The sequence below is a fragment of the Sebastes umbrosus genome, chromosome 6, assembly GCF_015220745.1.
Source record: "Sebastes umbrosus isolate fSebUmb1 chromosome 6, fSebUmb1.pri, whole genome shotgun sequence".
Lineage (NCBI taxonomy): Eukaryota > Metazoa > Chordata > Actinopteri > Perciformes > Sebastidae > Sebastes > Sebastes umbrosus.
Window position 1 is genome coordinate 13,038,153 of NC_051274.1, and position 25,273 is coordinate 13,063,425.

At 42.9% G+C, this 25,273-nt stretch overlaps 1 protein-coding gene and 1 long non-coding RNA gene across 3 annotated transcripts; one reads left to right on the forward strand and one right to left on the reverse strand.

The window, feature by feature from the left end:
• Window positions 1-808: 808 nt before the first annotated feature.
• Window positions 809-22,336, reverse strand: LOC119490151 (PDZ domain-containing protein 4-like). 2 transcript variants are annotated; one of them, XM_037773369.1, is made up of 8 exons: window positions 19,468-22,336; window positions 10,587-10,640; window positions 8,374-8,684; window positions 8,125-8,212; window positions 7,938-8,036; window positions 7,791-7,853; window positions 6,443-6,544; window positions 809-3,598 (listed from the first exon to the last, which is right to left on the reverse strand). In XM_037773369.1, the coding sequence occupies exons 1-8, from the start codon at window positions 19,525-19,527 to the stop codon at window positions 1,559-1,561; spliced, it is 2,817 nt and encodes a 938-aa protein (XP_037629297.1). In that variant the 5' UTR covers window positions 19,528-22,336; the 3' UTR covers window positions 809-1,558. The 2 variants fall into 2 exon arrangements, with proteins under 2 accessions (XP_037629297.1, XP_037629299.1); XM_037773371.1 differs by lacking the exon at window positions 10,587-10,640 and having other exon boundaries at window positions 19,468-22,335.
• LOC119490153 lies at window positions 9,896-17,504 on the forward strand. Its single transcript, XR_005207340.1, has 4 exons — window positions 9,896-10,329; window positions 11,887-12,026; window positions 13,052-13,146; window positions 13,959-17,504. It is a non-coding gene; the product is annotated as an uncharacterized LOC119490153 (long non-coding RNA).
• Window positions 22,337-25,273: the final 2,937 nt, after the last annotated feature.

Consider the following 25,273-nt stretch of genomic DNA (forward strand, 5'->3'; position numbering starts at 1 on the left):
GGAGAGACCTTCGTCTGGTCAGCTAACATTACTGCCAAGCAGCTGAAATATAGAGTGATATTGTGCTTTTAGCTGACGTGTGTCGCCTCACTGTTTTGAGCGATGCTCGTTCAGGTATATTTAGAGCAAGCAAGTGCGAGCCCGACGCTGACTTTCGTTAATTTCACGGCCACAGGTGTCGCTGTTAAGAAGCATTTCTGAAAGTTACAAATAGTCCCTTTAACAGGGATTTTTTTTGTTGCTAAGAATAATCCTCAATTGCAATGAAATAGCCTGTTCACAGTCAACATTGAAATAAATTATATTGCATACAGACCCAAAACGTATCGGTCCGGAAAAAGCATTTTGTAATTTTCAAATAGCAAACGGAGAAAGAAAGGATTTGATATTTTGTTCATTTAAATGTGCTTTTTTGAATGAAACATGAAATGTTTTCTGTGCTTTATATGACACAATGTGCCACTCTTAAAAAAAACAGTAAGCCCGTAAGTTGCTCTGTGCTTCTGTGTCTCAGCTACAGTAGTTCAGCCTTTTTGTATCACTTTGAAAATTGTGCTATACTGTCAAGTCTGCCTAAAAGGAAGGCACCGCTCTGCTCCTTATTATCAAAAAGCATGTATGAAGCACGATGATGTTGCATTTCCTGTATCACAAAAAAAAGGAGCGTTTGTACGTGAACACTACAAGGATGACAAAAAAACTACATTAACCGGCACACAATAAAATGTCCTTCAACAAAAAAAGTCCTTTATGGACACTAAATATACAGTTTTATGGCACAGAAGTGGCTTTTTCTCATAATGTTTTCACAGCTACGTGGATCTTAGCCCCACTTTTGATTTTGCTTCTATTCATAAAAATGTAGAGGCCTGCAAAGATTACTTTAGTGCTCCACTACTCTAATGGCTGAACAGCAGGTGGTGCCATCGCTCCTTTATGTAAGGAGACAGATCTGGAGTGGTGACGCATTTCCAAATGGACTCCCTCAGTACGTGTTATTGTTTCAGAAAACGCTCGTCTGAAAGTCTCTCCACTTGTCCACCTACACATACTTCTTTTTTCGTCTTGTGCATTGACTGTGTCACGTCCCGGATTTCAAATCTGACAAGCTGGTGCAGGTTTCTGTTTATAGATAAAAGGATCACATTCTTCACATGTGAGAGGAAAGCATCATGAAAATGGCTGGCAAGTGTTTTCCTGACTGGTTTAGGTCCATTCAACCAGTATATTTGTGACTTTAGTAAATCTGCATTTGCGATTATGGAATGCATTTCTGAAATGCAGCATTGGTTCGACAATATTGTAGATGTGTGCTTTGTCTTTCTGTTTGGGATGATGTTACTGGACACACAAACCCTGGCAGTCTCAGTCATGTGCTTTTCTCCAATCTAAACATTTTAAGTTGGTGTGCTACTTTATATTATTATCATGGACTTTGCTGCATCCCTGCAGACAAGTATTTGTGCCAAGGTGTACTGAAGCAGCTTGTGTTCATCCTATAGGCCCTATCAAAACACTTTGGCACTTTCTTATCTCTCCCTAACCCTCCCATCTGATCTCAGACGGTGGTGACGGACAGCAGGGGGTTGTAGACTTTCTTCCCATCAGCAGACCTGGTCCCGTGTGCCAGCAGCTCCTGTATCGTGATCCAGTTGTCCAGGATTCTGCGACTGCGCTTCTTCATGCTCCTGCGGTGGCACAGCTCCAAAATGGTGGTGGGTTCCTGCTGCTGTGTCGTCCCCTGCTGACCTCCACCGCCGCCGCCGCCGCCGCCCTGCTCCCTCTCGCGCTCCCTCAAACAGTCGAGGCGGCTCTGCATCATGAACTCCCTGCGCCGCCGCTGCTCTCGGGCCTTCAGCAGCTGCTGTTTGCGCTCCTCTTTGCTCCAGTAACGGCCCATCTTCATTTCGCTCACGGCGTCGTCGTCCGTCGTCATGCCGCTGCGCTCCTCTCTGATCTTCATGGCGCGCGCCTTCAGAAGGCGATCCCTCACGGGCCGCTTGGCCACGTAACGAGAGCCGTCGCTGCGGATCTTCACCTTCCACTCCATGCGAGGGGAGGCGGGCAGCAGCGTAGGGGACAGGGGTGCGACTCCTGGGACTTGGGGGACATCTTTACACGTGCTGCCCAAGCTCATTGGGCTGGCGTCGCCCCAAGTCTCCATGATGCCCTCTCTGGGAGCGTCTCGGAGTCCGCCGAGTGTCTCGGAGGTGGAGGGAGACCTCAGCTGCATGCAGCTCAGGTAGTGCTGAGGCGGCTTTGTGTCTGTCTGACGGCGGGACAGGTAAGGGCTGTTCTCTGCACTGTACCCGCCAGACCTCTCAGCTGTCCCATTGGCTTTGGGGTTGCGTCTCACCTCTCCCTCCGAGCCCCGCCGTGTTCCTCTATCCCGGGACAGGGACCTGACCTTAGTTCCGGGGCTGTATGTCTTAGCATCACCTCGTCTCCTGTGACTGTGAGGAGAGTAGGGTTGGTTGAGGTTTGCTTGTGTCCCGTCCCCTCTTTCGGCCCTGGTCCCTCTCTCTCTCTGCCTGGTGGAGGTTGGAAGCTGCATACCTTCTGGGAGAAGAGGCTCTCCTCCCTCCAGGCTCTGTGTGGAAGGTGAAGGGTACTGTTCAGTGACCAGAGGAGTGCTCCTGCAACTCTCCCCTCCAGTGTTGTAGGCACTCGTGCTGTCCTTGTCTGAGCGCTCCCTCTCTGGGAGCTCATTGATATCCGACAGAGCGTGGTGACAGGACTCCTCGCTGACCAAAGTAGCACTAATGTCCAAGCGTCCAGCTCCTACTCCAGCCCCTGCACCTGCTCCATTCTTTTCCTCGAGAGGCCAAGCCTTCATACAACGCTCCCTCAGCTGCTGCATCTTCTGCGCCCTCAAGATGTTGCGACACTTGAACTCCAAGTGGCGCAGTTCCTCCTCCAGGAGGGCCATCTCGTGCTGCGTCAGGCTCTCGTTCCTGTTCACATCCAGCGAGACGCCGCCTTCCTCTTCCTGACCTCCCAGTAGCATCAGAGCATTACTGTTCTTCTCATAGTAACACTTGATTTCCAAGAGCTCTTTGTACCTCTCACACTCTTCCTCAGTGAGCCCAGGCATCATCATCCTCATAGGATCTGCCACGTAGGCCCTCTCCAGTCGCTCCACCTGTTCCAGCCCTCCTCCGTTAACACAATCCAGCCCTAAGAGGGAGTCGGTGCTGAACTGGAGGTCTTGGGAGTGCAGCAAGGGCGGAGTGTCCCCTCGGCCGGACAAAAACTTGCGCATGCTGCCGGGTGTGTTGGTGGCGTTCGTATTGGAGGCACTGGTGTGGTCGTCTCCCAGGAGGTCATGTTCTGAAGACTCCTCGTAACGCGTGCTTTCATCCGTGCGGCCCACCCCACTGTCCAGCTCCTGGCTGTTGCTCAGCACCGTCTGAAGCAAATCAGGTGAATCCCTGTTTATTGAGCGACCGTGGCTGCCTAGAAAACCCCCAACAACAACACCGCCTGGTTCAGCACCCAGGACGGAGGTGCCGTTCCTCGCTTTGTGGCTGCCGGGCAGATGAACAGCGTTGTCCAGTGGCTCCAGATCCAGCTCATCTGGGTCTAGCTGGTTGTCATTCTGACAGGTAAAGGTGTACCAGGCACAGGTTGGTGTAGTTGATGGCATTGCAGTGGAGGTGTAAAGGTCATTGTTGAAGAGACAAACAGAAGACAAAGAAAAAGTATGTGTTAGAATGTTTAAAGGTTTTAAGTCCCCCTCCACTCAAAAATGTGTTTTGCTTGTTTTTTTTACTTCACTTGCAGAATGTGGGAAAGTTTCTCTGTGCTCATCTTGAATCGTAGTTATTCTGACAGTAGTACATGAGATTGAAGAAAAACAACCAATCAGAGCCGAGGAGTCTCTCACGCAACTGTCAATCACTGCTCACGAAGCTCGTCAACTCCGATCAAACTGTCAAACCAGGTATGTTGAAAACAGCCGAGCCAAAACCAAGCACTCATTTTACAACTAAACAGGAAACTAAAATATGTTTCTGAAAACATTTAAGGCGAGAAATAAGCATTACAGTAACAGAATCGTGATTCATATTTGATCAGCACTGCGTAGTTTGACAGTTTCATCCGAGTGTGACTGACAGCTGCGTGAGAGACTCCTCGGCTCTGATTGTTTTTTTCGTGGTAGAATATTGTAAATGCCATTCAGAGCACTAAGAGGAGGCAGAGGAACCTGATTTCGTCACAGATTATCTGTCTCGTGTACTACTGTCAGGATATAGTGTTTGAGCAAATATGACAAAAAATGATTTTTGCTGAAGTTGAACTTTTTTGTAGGAAAATATATCAAACACAAATTCATATTCAAAGCAGAATATTCCTGTATATCTTAACACATGTCTGGATGGGATCTTTAACATTGAATAGATCTATATTTTTAAAGCTTTGGGGAAAAAAACATGTATAAACCAGGATTTACAGATTTTTTTTGGCCACTTTGGGGCAGCAGACAGAAAACAAGCTCCAAACACAACACTGACATATAATCACCTTTTAAGTAGATATGGTGAATTTCTTAGCAAACTGTTGCCTATTTACACATTAAGTAGATATGTAGCAACATCAGTATTCTTTTGGAGTTATGTTTCTGGCCACCTGCATTCTGCAGGTTAGCTCTGTTTTCCACCAACTGCTGAGGGATATATCTGTCTCTTTAGCTGCTAATTGCTCCATCTTATTACACAGCTTTGTTGAATAGTCGATTCTGATGGTGTTCTACGGTCTGTTATTTCTTTATAGCAGATCGTTGCTATGTATAACAGACTGTTATACTGCTATGGGCGCAGTTCTGATGTCGGACAATGGCGGATGATTTTTCTGTCAAATTATTGATTTCTAAAGTAAGTTTTTTTTTTTTCTTTTTTTGAGAAAACAGTGAGACAACAAAAACACTGTACTTAAATACATGGGAATGCCTCATAGAGTTGAGGGGAACTGCAGAGTTGGGTGATAAATCTCTGTGGGTTCATCCCAACGAGTGACCCCTTTCACATTAAGCCTTGTCATTTGATCCATTGACTTTAATGTTGAGTGCAACACATTTCTGAACTGATATAGGAGTAGTGCTCCTCTTTGTCAGTAGATGGAGCCAGTGCTGTGTGAGACTTTAATATCATTTCAATACCCTGCTGTTGCATTTGGTTTCCATTGAGTAGTTTGTCTATAGAGGAAAACAAACACTCACAGCTCATGTTTAGAGTACATCCAAACATGGAAAAGACATTGATCATTCATAATCAAGTATTCAGTATTTAGACGATGCACGTCCATCCAGAATGATCCAATCTTTAGAGATGAATAATAACTTAATATTTCATAAGAACTGTTGTTTCTGAGCTGTTTACTTTGCCGTTTTGATTGGCATCCCATCAAATATAATGCAAATACTGTAATAAATAAGTGAACAATCCACTCCACAGAGCGCAGTAGATCTCGGCTAATTGGTTTGATTTGAATGTGAGTTGCGTGCCGACTACAGACAAAGTATTGATTATCTTCATTCTTATTCTTCGACGAACCCTTCAGTTCTCTCTCTTTCTCCCTCAAGACAACAGATCAAGCTTTAATCTCTGCTTGTGCGTTTCCCTCTGATGATTCTCCGTCCTCCCCTCGCTCACATGAATCTTAATGTGGGACCGTGCCTTGGCAATATAAATCTTGTCAGCCTTTCACAGGTAGAGCTTGTGCTCATCTCTCTCTCTCTCTCTCTCTCTCTCTCTCTCTATCTCTCTCTCGCTCTCAATACAAGGACATATTAAAACAGGAGAGAGGTTGTTGGTGTGTGTGTCTTTGACTTTGACCATTTTAATGAGCGCCTTTTAAATCTGCCCTTTAGCTCTTTATGTACAAATGCAGCCAGCATACAGATTTCTGTATTCTCACATACAGTAAACTGTCTCCAGCTGCAGCTCTTCTTTTTTTACCATGGTAAATCAATTTGGCTGTGTCGACACGTGTCAAGTTGTGTGTTTACAAGTCATTTTGGCAGAGGTGTGTTATTGAGGGGCATCCGGTCGGTGTGTGTTACTATGTCCTCGTATCCGCTATAGGAGAGTGACCTTGAGGAAAACAAAGCGGCGCCACATTAGCACTGTGAGCACAAGCACTATTTGTCTTTGCCTTCCTCCTCACACTATCTGTGTACTCATCATGTTTTTGCACCTCTTTGCTTTCCTGCCTTCGTGCAGCTTGCAGCAGGATAGGACAAAACAGAGCACCATCTTTCCTGTGTCCCCATTTTTTCAATTCTCTATCACATAGAGCACTACCTTCACATACCCAAGCATGTAAACTAATTTCTGGCTACATAAAGAGGGAGTCAAAGGGAGAAGAATGCATTTTCTTAGGTCAGTATTCACACTAAGCCTTGCAGCTCGCTCCCCCAAGACCTCATATCCAATTTCCTCACCTCTATCTCGGGTCGTGCGAGGAGCAGGGAGACATTAGTGCTGTCCTCTCTGGTGAGAATAGCCACCGCTTCCTCTCTGTCCTGGATGTCCACGCCGTTTATCTGAGAGAGAGAGAGAAAGAGGAGAATAAAAACTGAGTTAATGTCAGATAAAGGCCAGATTCATTAAATTACTTGATTCAGGAAATAGTCAGGGAAAAAAAAATCTCTCTTTAGCTTAATAGCACGAGTAATGATATTCTACCTCTTATGAGAGAATTCAGAATAGATGGTGCACTATTAGCAGTTTGCTTTAATATGTGAACAAGGCTGGATTAAAAAGGACTTGACTGCAGCTCTGTTATGAACCAGGGGGTTATCTAAGATTCATGCATTACCAGTGGTGGAATGTAACATAGTAAATTTAATCAAGTACTGTACTTAAGTACAATTATGGGGTACTTGTACTTTATTTGAGTATTTACTAGGGCTGTCAAAGTTAACGCGATAATAAGAGAGATGAGTTGTGAGGGTTTCTGGACAATATTTGTAATTGTTTTGTGTTGTTAATTGATTTCAAATAATAAATATATACATACATTTGCATAAAGCACCATATTTGTCCATTCCCATGTTGATAATAGTATTAAATACTTGACAAATTTCGCTTTAAGGTACATTTTGAACAGATAAAAAATGTGTGATTAATTTGCGATTAATTCAATCATGCGATTAATCACGATTAAATATTTTAATCGACTGACAGCCCTAGTATTTACATTTTATGTTACTTTATACTTTTACTCCACTCCATTTTGAAAGCAAATATTGTATATTTACTCCACTACATTTATTTGACAGCTTTAGTAACTATAGTTACTGTGCATATTGAGATTATTAATAGAAAATTTAAAACAAATTAAAAAAATCTAAATGATACATTATGATGTATTATTACAGTTTAAGTTGCCCAGCAGTATATAAAGTATAGCTCCACCTTTACCAGCTGCAACATTAAAGTGATGAACACATGCATCACTAATTATAATTCAATAATATAATATATATTATACTGAAATGGGCCATTCTGCATAATGAGTACTTCTAATTTTGATATTTTAAGTATATTTTAATGCTAATCATTTTGTACTTTCACTTAAGTAAGACTTTGAATGCAGGACTTTTACTTGTAACAAAATATTTGAACACTGTAGTATTACTACTGTAAAAGGTTTTTGTACTTCTTCCAAAATTGTGCATTAGATCACTAAAGAAGAAGTAAAAAGTTGTTGCGGTGAAGAGTTATACAACACTGTAGTAGTATTAATAACATCATATAGCTCCAGTATACTGTTAATGAAACCTGTACCTGTAGTATTCTGTCTCCCTTGCGGATGCGTCCATCAAGTGCAGCGATACTGTTTGGGTTCACCTGGAGAAAAAGAAGGATTTGTTTAGGAGTGTAAAGAAATGGGAATGATTTATTGAAAATGTGATTTCATAACACTATCTTCACCTCTCCTACATATATTCCCAAGTCCTCCTCATCATCGGTTCTGTAACACACAGTCAGCCCGAGTTTATCCTGCTGACGAGACTTATACAACTCCACCTCCTGCAGAGAAAAGTAGGAGGATGTCAGACAGAGACAGAGAACAGTGGGGCAGCTTTCTGTACCAGCGTTTGAGTAAAGTGGCTCTCACCTCATACTCCAGCTCATCCTGCCTGTCCACTTCATGCTGGGTGATATCGAAGTAGTCAGTGGGGTCGTAGTATACAGGCTCTATAAAGCTGAGAAAAACAATATTCAGGATATAATATTTCAGTAATTGGGGCAGCTTCAAACGTCAAATGTGTGAACAGAATGGCATGGACCCGAACCAAGACAGCAGATGAGCTCTGGTCTGACAGTTGGACATGCTGCAGAGGCCTATTAGACTACTCCCACTCACAGTTCATTGAACAGATATGGCTCCAGTAAGGGCGGCAGCGGAGGGGACGGCGGAGGGTCGGGTGGGGGTGGAGCTCCACAGGGATGCTGGCTACTCTTGCCCAGAGTCAACATATGCTGGAAGCTGATGTCTGTTTGGGTGCAGCTGTCTACACAGTCGGCCATGCCCATGGTCACTGGCAGTGACCCTCCGAGGGCCCCCGCTAGGCCTGCACGTCTGCGGGCCCCTCTCCTCAGTATGTTGGACAGCACGGGGTCCCGTATGTCCAGGGTGGGATCCCCGGAAAGGCGGGACAGCTCCTTTCCATTCACCTGGAAAACACATATCAAATGGTGGAGGAGCAGTGAGGAGAAGAGGAAGAGAAAAAGAGAGGAGGGGCAAATTGAATTAAAGGAAAACTCGTGCAGGGATAAAGGTAAAGAAACCAGGTGTAAAAGGAGTGTGCTTCTAAATCTAGTTTTGTAGGGAAACCACAAGGAAAGGACAAATGTTTAGAAAGTGGGCAGCAAACTTCTATATAGTGAAAAGATAAACTAGATAGATGCTGACATGAATAACAGGAAAGCAGTGGTGGAAACTACCCTAGTACTGTAATTAAAGGTATAGTGTGTAACATTTCGGAGGATGGAATGTAATATTCGTAACTCTGTTTTCATTATTTAGGTGTATAATCACCTGAAACTAAGAATAGTTGTGTTTTGGTAGCTTAGAATGAGTCCTTTTTTATCTGCATAAGGAGCAGGTCCTCTTCATGGAGTCCGCCATGTTTCTACAGTAGCCCAGAACGGACAAACCAAGCTCTAGAGAGAGCCTTTTTCCGTTACCTGAAGGCCACCGTAGTTCTCCGACACGCTTGTGAAACTGCGGAAACGTGAGCAGCAAAGTGCAAAACCGTGGTATCGCCAGCCGCCGTCTGACTTCCGTTGCTCCTAAAGCAATGTTATTATGGTAAGGATGGCCTCTGAGCGAGGCGAACAGCGATACCACGGTTTTGCACTCGGCGGCTCCGTTACCACAGTCTTGGAAAGCACCCGATTCGACTCTTATCAGGCCATTAAATAGACGTTATCAGTCGCTATAAGCACCATAGATGAGGGTCAATAGGGGCCTACTACACCTACTACATTGTAAAAGTGAAAGTGAAACTTAAAAGCAACACGTTCTAACATGTAAAACTGAATGAAACGTCACGTTTTGAACACAAACAAAAAGGCTTCTTTAGGTTTAGGCAAAAAAAAGTTTAGGGAAAAACATTGTGTTTTGGGTTAAAATAACTACGAACACAAATACTCCTGCTCCTGTCATAATTACTACGGTCATTGTTGTGTTCTTTTATACCTTCTTTCAGTGATCTACCATGTGAATAGAGGATAAAACCTACCAGTGGGTATAGTAGGCCCCTAATGACCCACATCTATGGGGCTAATAGCGACTGACAATGCCTATTTAATAGCCTGACAACAGTCTAATTGGCCGTGGAAAGGGAGGAGTCCGCGGAGGGGTACTCAGTTGGTTGCAATCTGCAACCACTACTAGATGATCGATAGATACCTTTAAGCACAATTTTGATGTACTTGTACTTTACTTGAGTATTTCCATTTTATGCTTTTATATACTCCACTACATTCCAAAGGAGAGTAGTGTAATTTTTACTTCATTTATTTGACGGCTAAAGTTACTTTGGAAATGAAAGGCTCTGCACATCCACACAGGTGTTTCCAATCACTCTGGCTGATTACATGAAGTCACCAAACTCAATCAAGTGCAGCCCTAATTAGGTGCGTGAAAACACCTGTGTGGATGGGCTACTGGTGTGCAGGCAAGACTTTTACTTTCAACAAGTGTTTTTACACACGGTGTTACTACATTTACTTAAGTAAAGCATACTTCTTCCACCACTGCTGGAAGGGAGGAAGACAGGATGGACGGACAAACCAGTTTTATCAAACAGGCAAGGTTAGTTCACAGAAGTACAGCCGCCTCACAGAAACACAGAGAGCAGGAGGGGAGAACTACAGCTACAAACACCTACAGAAAGAAAGACTGAGGTTGTGTTAGTTAATAGAAAACTGGAAAGACACACTTCAGCAGACATATGAGTGTATTTACTGTTTCTACAGGCACACAGAGATGGAAAAAAACATGGTTTATATCTAAAAGGTTTCAACACCACATCACACAGAGCAGCAGAGCAGAAAGCTTTATACTGAGACCTTTAATCGGCCGTCAGCGTCAAAAGAGCACAACATGTTGTTTATGTGACCCTTCTGTGGAGAGAGGGAAAGAAAGCAGGAAAAATGGTGGAGTTAGAAAGTAATTACAACTGTGAACGGATTGAAAACAGCAAGCAACTTTTCTCATATAGAAGAAGTGAACCAGAGCTACAAAAACACACATTCAAGTTAACAGTCAGAGAGATAAAAATGAGTTTTTTTTAGGACATTAGTTTTGCGCTCTCTGGTTCTCTTCTACAAAACACTGTTATCTTTCTTTTGTGTGAATCAGAAGAGGTTTCTCTCTGCAAATATATTGAAATAACAAAACGTATTTATATTCTGGGGAAATTAGTTTTACTGTTCTCTCTTTTTGAGCAGGGGGAACTTCACTGAAAATTATTGCAATGTCATTTGTGCTGGAACGTCATGCTTTCAGACGTTTTGATTTGGAGAAATAAACCACTTCTAGAAACATACTGTATGTTTGAAAATTCCTTTCCTCATCAGAGCTCTCTCTCTCTATTTGTGGATATTGGCAATTAATTCAAACAGTCGGTATATATACAGTATAAATAGTCCTCATATAGAGTATAGGATCACAACATGTGTCCTGAATATCTGGTGTTGTTGAAAGAAATCAGGTGGCGAGTGAAACATCTCCCATCTCTCCCACCACAGCTGGTTCATTCATTCAGCAAAGAGGAGAGGGAGAGACATTAATAATGAAAGATTATTGAAAATAAATGTGGAGAATGAATCAAAACAGGGATTTGACTTCAGGGTTACCGAACCAAAACATTCCCGATCAACTCAAGCAGGACTTCCCCGCAAACCAAGAAGAAAGATTCATTCAGTATTTATAACTGTATTACTAGCAGTGTAGCTCAATGGATATCAATGCCTGTCTTTCTGACGGTCAATCGCTTTGATCCAGACTGAAATATCTCAATAATTGGATGGATTGCAATGAAATTCGGTACATAACCTACATTCATGGTCCCCAGAGGATGAATCAGAATGACTTTGGTGATCCCCTGACTTTTCCTCTATAGCGCCACCAGCAGGTCAAATGTGCACTTATCCAGTTAAAATTTCTCAATCAATTGAGGTATAACCCTGGTAATGCTAGAAGCTGAAGACTGTTGGTTGAACGTGCTAAATTCGATATTCAGAGCATGAATATAGCAGAAAACAACTATTTGCTATGTAAAGATATAGTGGAGTAATGTCTACCTGAGCAGAGAATGAAGTTGGTCTCCCTCTGTGTGTGTTGTAATCAAAGTTTCTCTGTTTATAGCCAGCTTTGTGTGCATGTGAGTCTCTCTAGCTGATGGCGGCCGCTCTGCGCTCATACGGCGGTAACAGCTGATAACGCCATCCTGACCCACGGCGTCGACGTAGAAGCGTATAGCACCCACCCTCCGATTCCCCCCTTAGGTAAACACTGTTATCTCTGTCAGCACTGTTGCCGTTGTTCTCACTGTTAAGCGCTGTTAGCACCGTTAGCTGCTCGCCGCCGGCTCAGCCTTCGCCATGTTGAGAGCCGTGCGGAGGCAATATGCTCTGAATTCTGGATTGAGCACCATTTTAAAAATTGAACAGAATCATTTTAAAATAACACATTTTCCTACATTTTCCAAATGAACTCACGAAGACGGATTTAATTCTCTTGATTTCATTGCACGGAGACCGACAGCGACATGATGATGTTCGCAGGCAGTTGCTGAGCCAGTGGAGTGGAGTGTCATTCATGCTGCACTCACAGTCACTGACCTTGGCTGTCTGCGACTCTCCACATCTCCACCGCCGCCCAGCTTCATTCTCCCACTCCCTCTCTCTTCTCTTCTCTTGTCCCCTTCCAGTAATTGCATGTCAAATCAATGTTCCCCTGTGCAGCCAAGCACAAAAACTTTCTTGCCATATTCAGCCCCCTGCTCCCTTTGGTTTTCTCTCTCATACCGCTACACCACCACCACCACCCCTCTGGTCTATCTTTCCTGCTCTGCCATTGTGTTACCATGCTCACATTCATTTCCCTTTCTGTTCTCTTTCTTCATCCCCACCCATATCCTCCCCTGCATCTTCTCTCCCCTGTTTTCTCCAGACTCTGGTTTTTCTTTCGCCGTGCTGCCTCAGCAGTTCTGTCTTCTGTCCCTTCCCCATGGAGATGACAACTCGCCCTCCTCCCACACTCCTCTATATCCATCTTTTTCAGCCGGTCCATCTCCTTGTGTGCGTTTGTCCTTCCTCACACTAATGTTCCTTCATAAATCTTGCTGTCTCTCTTAATGAGCCTCTTCACTTGGAGACAAATAAGATGCTTCCTCCCCTACATGGCCTATTGGTGATGAAGGAATTTACACTGTGTAGTTTGCATGTTAGATTAGAGGACAAACACATCCCTCATCAAAGTGCATTTCTATTTCAGCTCTAACCTCATCTTTTTTTTTCTCGCCAAACAGTGAGGTATCTATTGTTTCAGCGCTCTCTGTTCGTGACCACATGGCCCAGCTCTCCAGGATCAGAGAGGAAACAGCTCCGTGGTCATGAGTGACAGGTATGAATACTAAGAGAGGGGCGAGGGGGATTTCTCATTCATTATCAATGAGAGGTGCTGAGATTGCTTTGAAGATGACTTCATGCAGGGTAATGGTTGTTGTGTGTGAGACCTGACTTGATGGAGAACCCATTACCATGTTCTGTTCTCTTATTATCTCTGGGTTACTAGGTCATTGCATACATCTGCTGCGACACAAGCGAAGCAAAAAATAATGAAGCCACACCCGAACCCCACTCTCCCTCCTCCTTCTGTATATTTGTGTTAAAAAAGAATTGAAATTCAAAAAAATAGTAAAGCCTCCAAAATTCACAGTAGGGGGTGGGTGGTAGTAGTAGTAACAGCGGTGGCTGCGGAGCTGAGGGTGGGGATGGTGGGGTGATGTGTCAGAGATGAAAGAGATGCAAAGAGTTCAAAGTGTAGAAAGAGAAAAAAGGCAGAGAGACACCGAAGGAGTGCACTGGGGAGGAGAGGAGGTGAGGTGAGGGGAGGGTAACGATGCATGAGAAATGTAGAAAACACAAGCTTTCAAGGAATTGCCGGGTGAATGTAAATAGCGAGTCTGGCTCTGGGTTCAGTACTTGTATGTAAACACACGCACAATGGAGGCTCATGGGAAATTACTAAGTGGTTGATGCATAATTAGTTTTTATCTGAAAGCCCTTTAAAGAGCAAATTAATCTTGCGTGCTGAACAACAGGCTGAGATGGAAAGAAAGAGGGGGACGACTACAGTAACACGTATTGTTCTAAAATACACAAACAATCACAGTCTTAATCTGAAAGGTGCCTCTTTTCCTCCCGGCATCACAGAGTTTTTTCCCAAACCTGGATTGATGTGCATTTCCACATGCAAGAGCTCCTGCATGACCGATACATACCCCCCAACATATTGAATTCCACTTGTTCAGTAATTGATTTTTCTCATCTCTCATACTCTGAAGGCTGGAGCAGTCACCTCCTCAGTAAATCAATTAATCTGGAGACGGAGTTGACCTACTCCGGCTGTAACCCCTGTTGTTTGATATCACTGAGCTAATTTAAATGAACAAGCAAGGGAGTGGTAGGCCTATTATACACTGATAGCAGTGAGAAGATATTGATTTTAAAACATTCTTTGAAATGATGGTGATGAAGCTAACAAGTCTCAGCGGGAGTGTGGACTATGAAGATACATAATTTATCAATACATTCATCAGTTAGAACAAAAGATGAAGTATGGGCTTTTTTTTATCAGTGGTGGTGGAAAAGAAGAAGAGTTAGTAGGTCTGTAAAACATGTCAAAGGCTATATGACCTTACAATAATGCCCTCCACCCTTCCTTTTTTTCTGTCACTCCTTTCATACTAAATGAGACATCCTCTCCATCCTTTTTATTTCATGTCCATGTCAGTCACACATGGGGAAAGAGCAGGAACCCGACAGATACATAGCCTACATATTATAAAACACTAGCCTGCACTTCACCTGAGAAAACTGACACATCTAGTCTTGACATAAAAAGAAGCTAATGAGCCAAAAGGTAATTAGCAGTCTGTCAAGTGATGTAATTAACCCACGTTAACTGTTTTCTGCACCACTTTAAGTGAAAGGAACAGTGTGTAACATTTTGGGGGATCTATTAGCAGAAATGGAATATAATATTCATAACTATGTTTTCATTAGTGTATAATCACCTGAAAATAAGAATCATCATGTTTTTGTTAGCTTAGAATGAGCCCTTCATATCTACATAGGCAGCGGGTCCTCTTCACGGAGTCCACCATGTTTCTCTGCCATGTTTCAACATAGCCAAGAATGGAAAAAAACAAACACTGCATTTTTACGTTGCCTGTAGGTCACCGCAGTTCTCCGACACGTTTGTGAAACTGCGGTAACGTGAGCTGCAGAATGCAAAACCGCAGTATCGCCAGCCGCCGTTTGTCTTCTGTTGCTCCTAAAGTAGTGTTATTATGGTAAGGATGGCCTCTGAGCGAGGCAAACGGCGTTACCACGGCTTTGCACTCGGTGGCTCACATTACCACAGTCTTGGAAAGGGAGGAGAGAGCGGAGGAGTACTCAGTTGGTTGCAATCTGCAACCACACCACTAGATGCCACCAAATCCTACACACTGCACCTTTGAGTTAGACAGAAGACAGAGCACATCTTGTATTTTGATATAATTTGATATAAATACAAAACGCTACATAGATATATAGATGTTTCAGTTGTGTGAGAGAGAGAGGCAAAGTAAGAAAAGATGAAATGGTTATTTTAGTTATTTTGGTTCATAACATTCTGTGATGTATTTGTAAGCAGATATAATGTCCTTTTTAAGTGTTTATTGATTTAGTTGTCAACAACTTTAACTCCTCCTGTGAAGCCTCCATAACTCATAACTGGATGCTGGTGTAAACAGATAATGAATGGCAATATATATAATATGACTTCTTAGGTGAAGTTATACAATTGTTGAAAATACTGTACATTAACAAACACGTCAAAATGTCCTTATATCTGCGTATAACTACTAATAATGTGTTATATTGACGCTTGTAGATGCTTTATGAGGGGGGCAATAAAGTAAAGTGTTACTGATGGAATTAATGGACGTGGAAAGAATATTTGGGAATATAATATCATGAGTGAAAAGTGCAGTGGCAGTACTACTGGCAAATACTGGAGGGAGGGACAACATAACCATTACAGTATAATAATCTAACACAATAGCCCTGCAATGCTTAATGCCTTTGAGAAACTTACAGTATGATGCTCAGTGTTTGTGAGACACCACTAGTTTATGGTGCTCTCATCACATTATATTGCCAGGTGTTCCTTTTATTTTGTCCACCTCCAGCTTGTATGTTCATGTGTGGGTATCTATTATGGGTCATTCACATGCATGTGGGTGTGAACACAACCGTGCACTTAAAGTCAGCTGGTCATTGGTATGTATTGATTCTCATCCGTTTGCCTCTTGTGGCTGTCAGCATGTTTCTTCGTGTCATTGTGAATAAAAGCCCATTAGGTTTGTTTAATGACGCCGGTTGCCATGGAAACAGCCTCCCGCTTTACAGTGATGGAGGAGAGAAAAAGAAGGGAGCGGCTGAAGGGCTCAGGGGGGCAGAGGTTTACTGCATGTGTGTGTGTGTGTGTAGGCCAGGTACTCTGTAAAATGTATGTAAAATGCAATATCTTGCTGAAAATGGTTTATGTGCACATAAGACTACAATTGAGTCTAACTCATCAGCTGAACACCAATATGCCTTTTCACTCGGGGCTACAGGAGGCTAAATTGATCAGAAACATGCCAATGGGTGTGTACCAACCACCAGCGTACAGCGTATGTGTAGCAGAGGCCCAATGTATAATGCATGACTTTTATTCCTTTGGCACAAGAAGCCAGTGTTTTTGATACACATAGTCAAATTTAACAGACTAGTTTTCCGGCCTGATGTAGCTGTGAAGTGTTTAATGCTGTATTTATTGTCTACAGACAGTTACTCAGTAGACTGCATCTAATTTGAAGGTGTAATTATACATGTTAGTTAAGCTCAAAGCTGTAAACCTCTAAAGGGAAGAGCCATGAAATGTGGGCGAGAAATGTAATTATGTTTCCTTTTTTCTGATGATTATTTTTTTATGATTGGACACAGTATACCTCCATTTTTTTCTTGGCATGATCTTTGGATTAATCAGCCATCTGCACAGCAAGAATTGCTGTTTGTAATCATTACATGTAAAAACTGAGATTGAATTTTATGGGAAAAGAACAGCATGCAGTCTGTGATTATCTCTCGGCTGCCTTTTAGTATTTTGGATTTTCTACTTTGTACATTTTTTTTTACTTTTTCTGCACTTTAACAGAGAGGTTTCATTGAATATACTCTCATTGCAATGTACTAGTGAGCCACTGAAAGCCAAAGGCTGTGGCTCAGTCCTCCATCTGCGTTTGTTCCCTCTCTCTCATGCTCCTCTGCTCCCTGCCAGAAATGTCGTTTCAAGCTCACCAGACCACAATATATGCTGCTCCCAACACCTCAAAATATCTGCTCTACTTACACAGCCACTGTTCACACAATGGATTTGCATGCAACATGACAACTGCTCTGCATGCACTAAATCATACAACATATTTCCTGCCATCACTGTTCGCTGCACTTATCGCCACGCCCGTCTGGGAACCACGTGCGGATTAACTCTCTCTGACAGACCTGGAAGTGTTTCTGGGATGACAGACGTTTAGGGACACAACCTTCAGCCACAGTTCAGCTCACATTGTCAGATCAGTGGAATTATTAGGTTTCCACTTTCAAAGACGTTGACCTGCATGTGGTCAGAATTGCCGACCCCTGTTAGACAAGGTCACTGATTATGGAGTGGTTTGTGAAGTAGGGCTGTGTATTGGCAAGAATCTGGCAATACGATACGTATCATGATACCGGGGTAACGATTCAATGTATTGCGATATATTGTGAATTTTTTAAAAATTTATTTTAGGAAAACTGTCATAGAATAAAAAAATACACCAGAAATATTTTAGAAGAGGTAAAAACAACAAATGTATACCGCATGCAAAAAACGGCATGTTTTTGCCCCAAACGGCATGTGATTATCATAGGGCATGTGATTATCATAGGGCATGTACAGTATGTAAAGGGAGACTCGTGGGTACCCATAGAACCCATTTTCATTCTCATATCTTGAGGTCAGAGGTCAAGGGACCCCTTTGAAAAACGCCTAGCCAGTTTTTCCTCGCCAAAATTTAAGGTAAGTTTGAAGCATGATTTAGCCTCCTTGGTGACAAGCTAGTATGACATGGTTGAAACCAAAGGATTCCTTAGGTGTTCTAGTTTCATATGATGCCAGTAACATCACTCTAGCTACACTAAAACGGAGCCTGTTACAACCTCTGAAAGACTGAACAGCGGTCGGGCTTGACGGTGGGCCATCTGACTTTTAAGAGTTTAATAAAAAATCGATACAGTGTTTTGGAGAATCGATACAGTATCGCACAACATAATATCACCATACTCATGTGTATCAATATTTTCTTACACCCCTATTGTGAAGTCACTCAAGCCTTTCTATTCACCCCTGCTCCATGAAGAGCTCTAAGACTGAAAGAAAGAAAAACAGTCTGACTTTCCCTCCCTCTTTCATTTTCCTATTTCGACTCTATTTCCCTCTTTGACTCATTACCGTGCCTCTATTTGGATTCAGTCTCCCTCCACGTTTTCCTGTCTTGGCATAGCCTCTGGCACCAGATGCAGCCCAGTTAACTGGCCCAGACCCAGACTCCAGCTTAGTACAGAGAGAGACCCAGCTGAGGCTTCCGGGTGCCACAGATACTAAAAGTGTTGCGCTGCATACCCATGAGTGCTGAGCATTTTTCATGCTTAGTAAGCACGGGGCTTATTTTGGTCACCTTGTGTATCATGGAGTCACCGAGAAGCACCTTTCCTTTAGGCACTGCACCGCCAGATGAGCTTACTCACATACAGTCTGTGGTCCCAGTTGGCAGGTGGTGCTGAGGCTGTAACCGTGGCAACCCCTTTCTCCCATAACACTTTAGCCCCGGCTTTAACAAGCCATCCATCCTGCTGCCTCCGTGGCTCTGCACCACTCCACGTTCTCCACACCAGCGTATCTCTCTATCTTACGCAATTTAGCTCTGCTCTCTCTGATCCTAATCGTTGTAATCACAGTGAAGCATCATTATCATAATTATCGGTATTATCATCACTGAATTACTATTTCATTAGAGCAATAAATAGCCTTGCTCAAGAGGTACAAAGTGATTTACACAGCTTTATATATATATAAATCTACACAAAAGACATATAGGTCCAGCAAAAAGGTTAGATGTGTCACATGATCTGGAGCTTGTATAAAATCCATTTCATGTCTAATTCACCTAATGAGTTTTATTAATTGCTCAATATGTCACTATTAAGTTTTATTTAATTGGAGCTAATTTGTTATTTAGACTCATTCATAAATTATCTGATGTTGCTATCCTTGACATTGCCATACAAATAACTGCAGTTAATACATGCTAAATTTATCTTTGATTCAAAACTGGTTATTAGGAGTTTAATATGTGCATATTTGGGTTAATTGAGTGTGTCAACATGATGAGCTTCTGTTGATTTTTACTGCAGATGGAAGCACATGACATTTTCATCAGAGCTGTTTTGTTTGTCACTCATACAGCTGTAAGAAAGGGCCAGATTAAGACAGAATAATGAAAACTTTAAAGACACACAAAGGAAGGCTTTTGCTTGAAGACAGAAAAAAAAGAAATGAAAACCAGAAAGAGAGAGGACAGAGAGTGCTCACCTGGAACATGACCCTGTATTGTTCCTCAGGCTTTTGAACCACGCACATGTTGCACCCCATTGTGACTTTTGACACGGTGCTGGACTGTGCAGGTCCAAAAATTGCCCCACTTGACCAGTTCTCACACCGGGACTCTCTCTATCAGGGTCTTTGTCTGTGGCAGTGGGAGAGCCCCACCCTCATTCGCAGGCTTGTGGTTTATTACAGTACTCCTCCTCCTCAGAGTAACACTCAACACATCCCTGCTACACAGTTTATTTGGCTGTGATCTCCTCTTCTTTTTTCTCAATTCAAGTGTTATAATCCAGAGTAAATTCAAATGTTGAGATTGTTTCAGAGCTGCAAGACCACGTGTTTGTTTCTTTCTCCATCACAGGCAGAAAATGTTGCTTGTTGAAGTTCAAGTGCTTGTTGTAGTTTCATTTGAATCTTGGATCTGGAGAAAAGATGTTTCTAAGAGTCCGGCTGGTTTTGTGCTTAAAAAGATTAGGCAGTTGTTTCAGACAAATGAGTGCTGATCCAGTGACTTGTCAATACAGTTTACTTGCTGTACCCATCCTGGTCTGTTCTTTAGTGTTGAAATCTGCCGTATAAAGCAGCTTTTTCCCAGCTGAACACCCGCACGCTGTTCCTGAGTTTTCTCAAGCACTAAACCTCCAAACAGTTCAGCTATGCTATTTTAACAAGGCAGATCCAAACAATACAGCTATCAAAGAACTCGCCTTACTCCTGTTTTTTTCTCCTCACCCCCACACAGAGCTTACCACCTGCTGTACCCCCTGCTTTCTAGGATCGCTGAGTGTGGCTGCTCAGATAACTTCTCCTCCTGTCAGGACTGCCCTGCTCTTGTCCTCCACTCCAGGATAAAGGTATTTCCTAATTTAACTTTTAAGTGGGGCAGGTCTTGAGGTGCCCATTACACCCTCAGCCAGGATATTTAAGCCTTTGCTGTGCAGCTAAGATAAGCTGTGTATGTCAGGGACACAAGCCCAAAAAACACGCACACCTGCATCAAGACAGGCGACGACACGCTTCTTTCAACTACAAGCACACAAGCTGCCAAATTTCCTGCAACTGTCAGCAGATCTGCCATCAATGGAGAACTGCGTCTCCAAATAATACAAGACATGTAAATAACACAAACTGTGAGATTGTTATAGCAGACAGCAGCAGGAAGGCGTTGTGTTTATCTGATCTGTTGTCAGCTATCATGACAAGTATTAGACCATTGATCCTCTGCACTACAGCACACTCAGCACTCTGGCCGACTGCTCCAGGGGCGAGACCGAATGACGGATTATAATTAAATTAGTGGCCTCTTAAACTGAGATCAGACAAGAGTCTATTCTGACTGTGGAGAGGAATCAATATGAAACCAACTCATGGATCAATTGGATTTTGTGCTTGCTGGGTTATTGGGGAAATCAAGATTGTGTATCACCATCAATGTTTGTCTTTTACATACCCAATGATTTAATTTATCAAGGCAGGTCTTTTTTTTATCAGACTGTGGATACACAAACACATTCTCTCATGCTTCAATATCTCATTTGTACTTGACCAGCTTGTTTGTATGCTCACTTCCTTTAAGATCAGCCTCAGTCAAGGATAACCTGAATCTCAATACAACTTTCTCTACTGTCTCCCTGTCCCCTTCCTTGCCCTCTGCGTCTCATCATGTCGGTTAAACCTTTTATCTTTAATCCTCCAGTGAGTCTTGTCTGAAAGGTCCATCGCCCCGCGTGCTGCCAGCGACAAGATGTTAGAGCTGCTAATCCTTATTCAAGGCTCCACTACACCTGTATCCTTTCCAGAGGCGGTGTAATCCCAAACTCTGGCTCCTAACACACACTCACAGTTATACACTCATACACACAGGGAAGCATGATAACTTGAGGATAAAAAGGCAACCTGATAGTCTGGAGAGCAGACGCTCTAATCAAGCTACAGCGAGGTGTCAGACATGCTCAGCAGGGCAGGTGTGCTCCAACTGTCACCGTCTCCATCTCTTGTCCATCACCATATGTATACCTCTATCTACCTGAGTATCAGTCCTACATGATTATTGCAGTGGTGTGTCTACAATCAACCACTGCTTGCCGTGCTTTAAGGATAAAATATGATATGAAATATGACAAGTAATTCAGTAAAAAATGCCTATTGAAGCACTGAGTATGAAATGATGTTCTCATGTGGCACAAATGCAACCCTTAAAAGTTAGTCCATCTTCAGTCTGCAGCAGGAAAAAAAATTCAAGAATGGCATTGAGCAAGTCCTTTTTAATCCTCCCTTTGTCCTCTGGTCATTCTATTTAAAATATCCACAGGAGGGTATTTTGTGTTTAAGAAAAGAAATAAAAGCCATGGTGGAGTATTCCAGGTGGTTTAGGGGTGTTGATTGCAGAGTGCAGCGCTTGTCTCAGGTCAGTGATAAATCACCATCAGCAGCCCCACAAGATGAGAGAAATCACTAGCGGCTGATTGGAGGATACTTCTTGGCTTCTCTCTCCCTTGGGCGAGACGGTAAATGCACTCCCCCACTGCAGCGGGAGGGGATCACAAAAGGCGGTTGTTCCCCAGCGGTGGAGGAGCCTGGCTGATCTGGACGCTGCACTACCACTAAAGCTGAATTCGCATGGATTTTACACTGTATAATTTCTCTCTCTCTCTCTCTCTCTCTCTCCCTCCCTCCCATCTCTCTCTCCATTTCCAGGGCTGGGCTGCTGCTCTCTTTTCCAGTCCCCCCCATAATTTTTACCCACACCTCATTTGCTATACCCTCTCCCTCCTCCTCACACTCTCTCCTCTCTCTCTGCTTGTCTGCAGGCAAGAAGAGAGCAAGCACTGGAAAAGCCTATATGCATACTGTTTGAGCAGGACAGGGGCGAAATCACCACCAAAGCCACATAAAAGTGTATGAAATATCAAGGTATGCATGCACCGCACTATCAAGACATGCAGACAAGCAGGGAATAGGTTCATTCATCTCATGGCAATGTAAGCAATTCTGTGTCACCTTGAGTTGTTATTAGAAAGAAAAGGATGATTGCACTTTTTCATACCAGTAAAAATGCCCAAAGCAGGTAGAGAACTCGTGACTGGCTGTGCATTCAGATGAGGTTCTGCGCTGCCACAAAGAAGGAGTGGAAAAGAACCACTGGGGAGGAAAAAAAGAGGGAAAACAAGTGAATAACAGGTGTGACAGGATACATTGAAAGATATGGAAGAGAGCCAAGAGAGAACATGCAAATGAGTGTGTGGGAGAGCGGCGAGGAGGCTGAGATGGGGTGGAACAACGGTTTTCTGCAGTAATCAGAATGACCTGCTGAGGAGGAGGAGGAGGAGGGGGTGAGGCATATGTAGGCATTTAATATGAAGTATGTGCCCAGCCTGGGAGATATTTGTGAGTAAAATTCCTCTCAGTGAAACTACGCACAATCAGAGCACCACTCGCTAGCTCATTTTCAATTTAAAAAAGGCTTTACTGGCATGTTTACTGCAGTGCCACTGCCAAGCACCTCAAGGCTGAAGAACGGAGACAGTCCACAGGGCAGAAAGGATTACAGTCACTGATACCATCACACCAGAACAGTTTTATTTCCAGTGCCACACTCAGGTTTAACCTTTCTATGGGGATTTGTAATTTTCTACCTGTCAAGTTTCCTATTTTTCCATCTTTGCGTGCTTGAACTCTTTCTCTGCTTCATCAGAGAGTCATTTATCAGCTGCCAAGAAATGAAGAACAACTTGCGTAAGCGTGGAGTGCCGTGTCACTTATTATGTGCTTATCTCTTGCACATTTTTAACCTCCTGTGCGACGTTTGCTGTTTGAAATTCATGTTGGCTGTTAGATCAACAGGCTTACACATATTTTATCCCTCAGAATGCTGCAGAGCCACTAATACTGAATGCACCCCAGATAGTTAACACTTACTCACACAACAGGAAGACACACCTCTCTTGTCTTGTTATCTGTTGCACTCGTGCATCACTCAGCCCCCAATCTGTCTTCTTTAGATCTTCATCCACAACACAAAAGGTCAGTATGTTATGAGGAAATAAACTCTGAAATATCAACTGCCCCGCTCCACAAGACAGAGAAAAGTAGGGATCATCCCATTTAAACGGTCAGATCCGCCTCGTACGGCTCGTGTCATGATCTGCTTCCAGCTTAAATACCAGCGCTTGTCATCTGACATTATCCACTACTGATTCTGGCGCTTCTTTCTCTCACTAACCTGAACAAAGGGCAGGTAGCCTGAAGGATGCCATCCTTCCTTTTCTCCAGTGAACTCTACCTTTGATCTGACATTAGTATATCTCTGCGGATCTCAACTCCATACATGAGTAATGAACACAAATAGAGAGCGAAGGCAGAAAGACCTTCACGTCTTCCTGTATGCTGTGCATCACCAAAAATGCACGAGAGGGAAGCGTTCTGTCTCATAAAAATGTTAATGGAAAACATTATGTATACATGAGTACAATAAAAAGAGTTTTTCACGGGGAGTAAAAAGGGGAAAGGAGAAGTAAAGGAGCTAGAGAGAGGGGTGAACAGTGGGGAGATGAAAACAAAAGGAACAAAGATATGTAAAAAGAAAAACCTCTTTCTTTCAAGCAAGACCTTGCTTTTCTTTAGAGGGAGGCAGAGCAGGGAGGCACAGGGCTGATAGCAGCACAGCACTGGAATACTGGCAGAATTTTAACAGTGTTCTCATTATTTATTTACTGCTCTGAGGAAAAAGACTGCGAGTACATAATACTCTACTGCAAGAACCATATTTTGTGTTTTTTGTTGCATATATGTGTGCGTGCACGCTTACGTCTGTGTGCATGTGACTTGACTGTCTTATCATAGTAAGGGTTAGCGGCAACAGCTTCATTCACATTCTGGTGAAGTCACTGTGTGTGTGAAAGCGATTTCATAGAGGAAAACGATGAGGGCCGGCCGCCTCTGAGCGGCACTGAGATGGCATTTGATGGGGACTTAGATAGACTGTGGAGAGATGGATAAATAAAAGAATGGAAGAAAAAGAAAGCCAGTGTGTGGACTGAGAGGAGAGGTGTCTATAATCGGTAACTGTGTTAAATCGTAGTTGAGTGGAGGAAACTTTGGTCAGCAGAAGCATGGACTTGTTAATTAACTAACTGAGGAAATAGACTCTTCTTGCAACAGTAGTTATCCCTAATATGTTTGTAAATTTGGTTTCTTTCAAACTGTTGTTGCTGTTGCTTTCAAATCAAAAGTCACCAGATAGTTGATAAAGGTGTCCCACATGGATCAATATTAGGCCCCCCTGCTATTCATTCTATACATATATAATATTAATTTTCCAACTGAGCACTGCAATGTTCATATTTATGGTGACGATACCATGTTGTATGATATCTGCTGTGCCCCGAACCAGGCCTTCTCTTTATATTACAGTCTGCATTTGACCTTGAATCTTCTTTTATTGACTTAAAGGGGACATAGCATGCTCATATTCAGGTTCATACTTGTATTTTGGGTTTCTACTAGGACACTTTTACATTCTTAAATGTTAAAAGAAATACATAAATTTTCTCATACTGTCTGTCTGAATATACCTGTATTCACCCTCCGTCTGAAACACTCCGTTTTAGAGGCTGTCTCTTTAAGACCCCTTCCTGAAAAAGTCCAGTCTGTTCTGAATGGCTTGTAAGAAAAATATGATGCAGTTCTCAATCTGTGTCTAATATATTCTAATTCCAAATCTGAATGACTTGTTAAATGGCATGTTTTCTGATCAGGGCAGCCCACAAAAAAACTGACTGGGTTGTCTTAT

Coding starts and splice junctions, on each gene's coding strand:
- LOC119490151 (XM_037773369.1), bottom strand. CDS start 19,527: ATGGGGTGCAACATGTGCGTGGTTCAAAAGCCTGAGGAACAATACAGG. Junction 8,037..8,124: donor AGGATGAGCTGGAGTATGAG/GTGAGAGCCACT, acceptor TTTTCTCTGCAG/GAGGTGGAGTTGTATAAGTC. Junction 7,854..7,937: donor TGGGAATATATGTAGGAGAG/GTGAAGATAGTG, acceptor CTTTTTCTCCAG/GTGAACCCAAACAGTATCGC.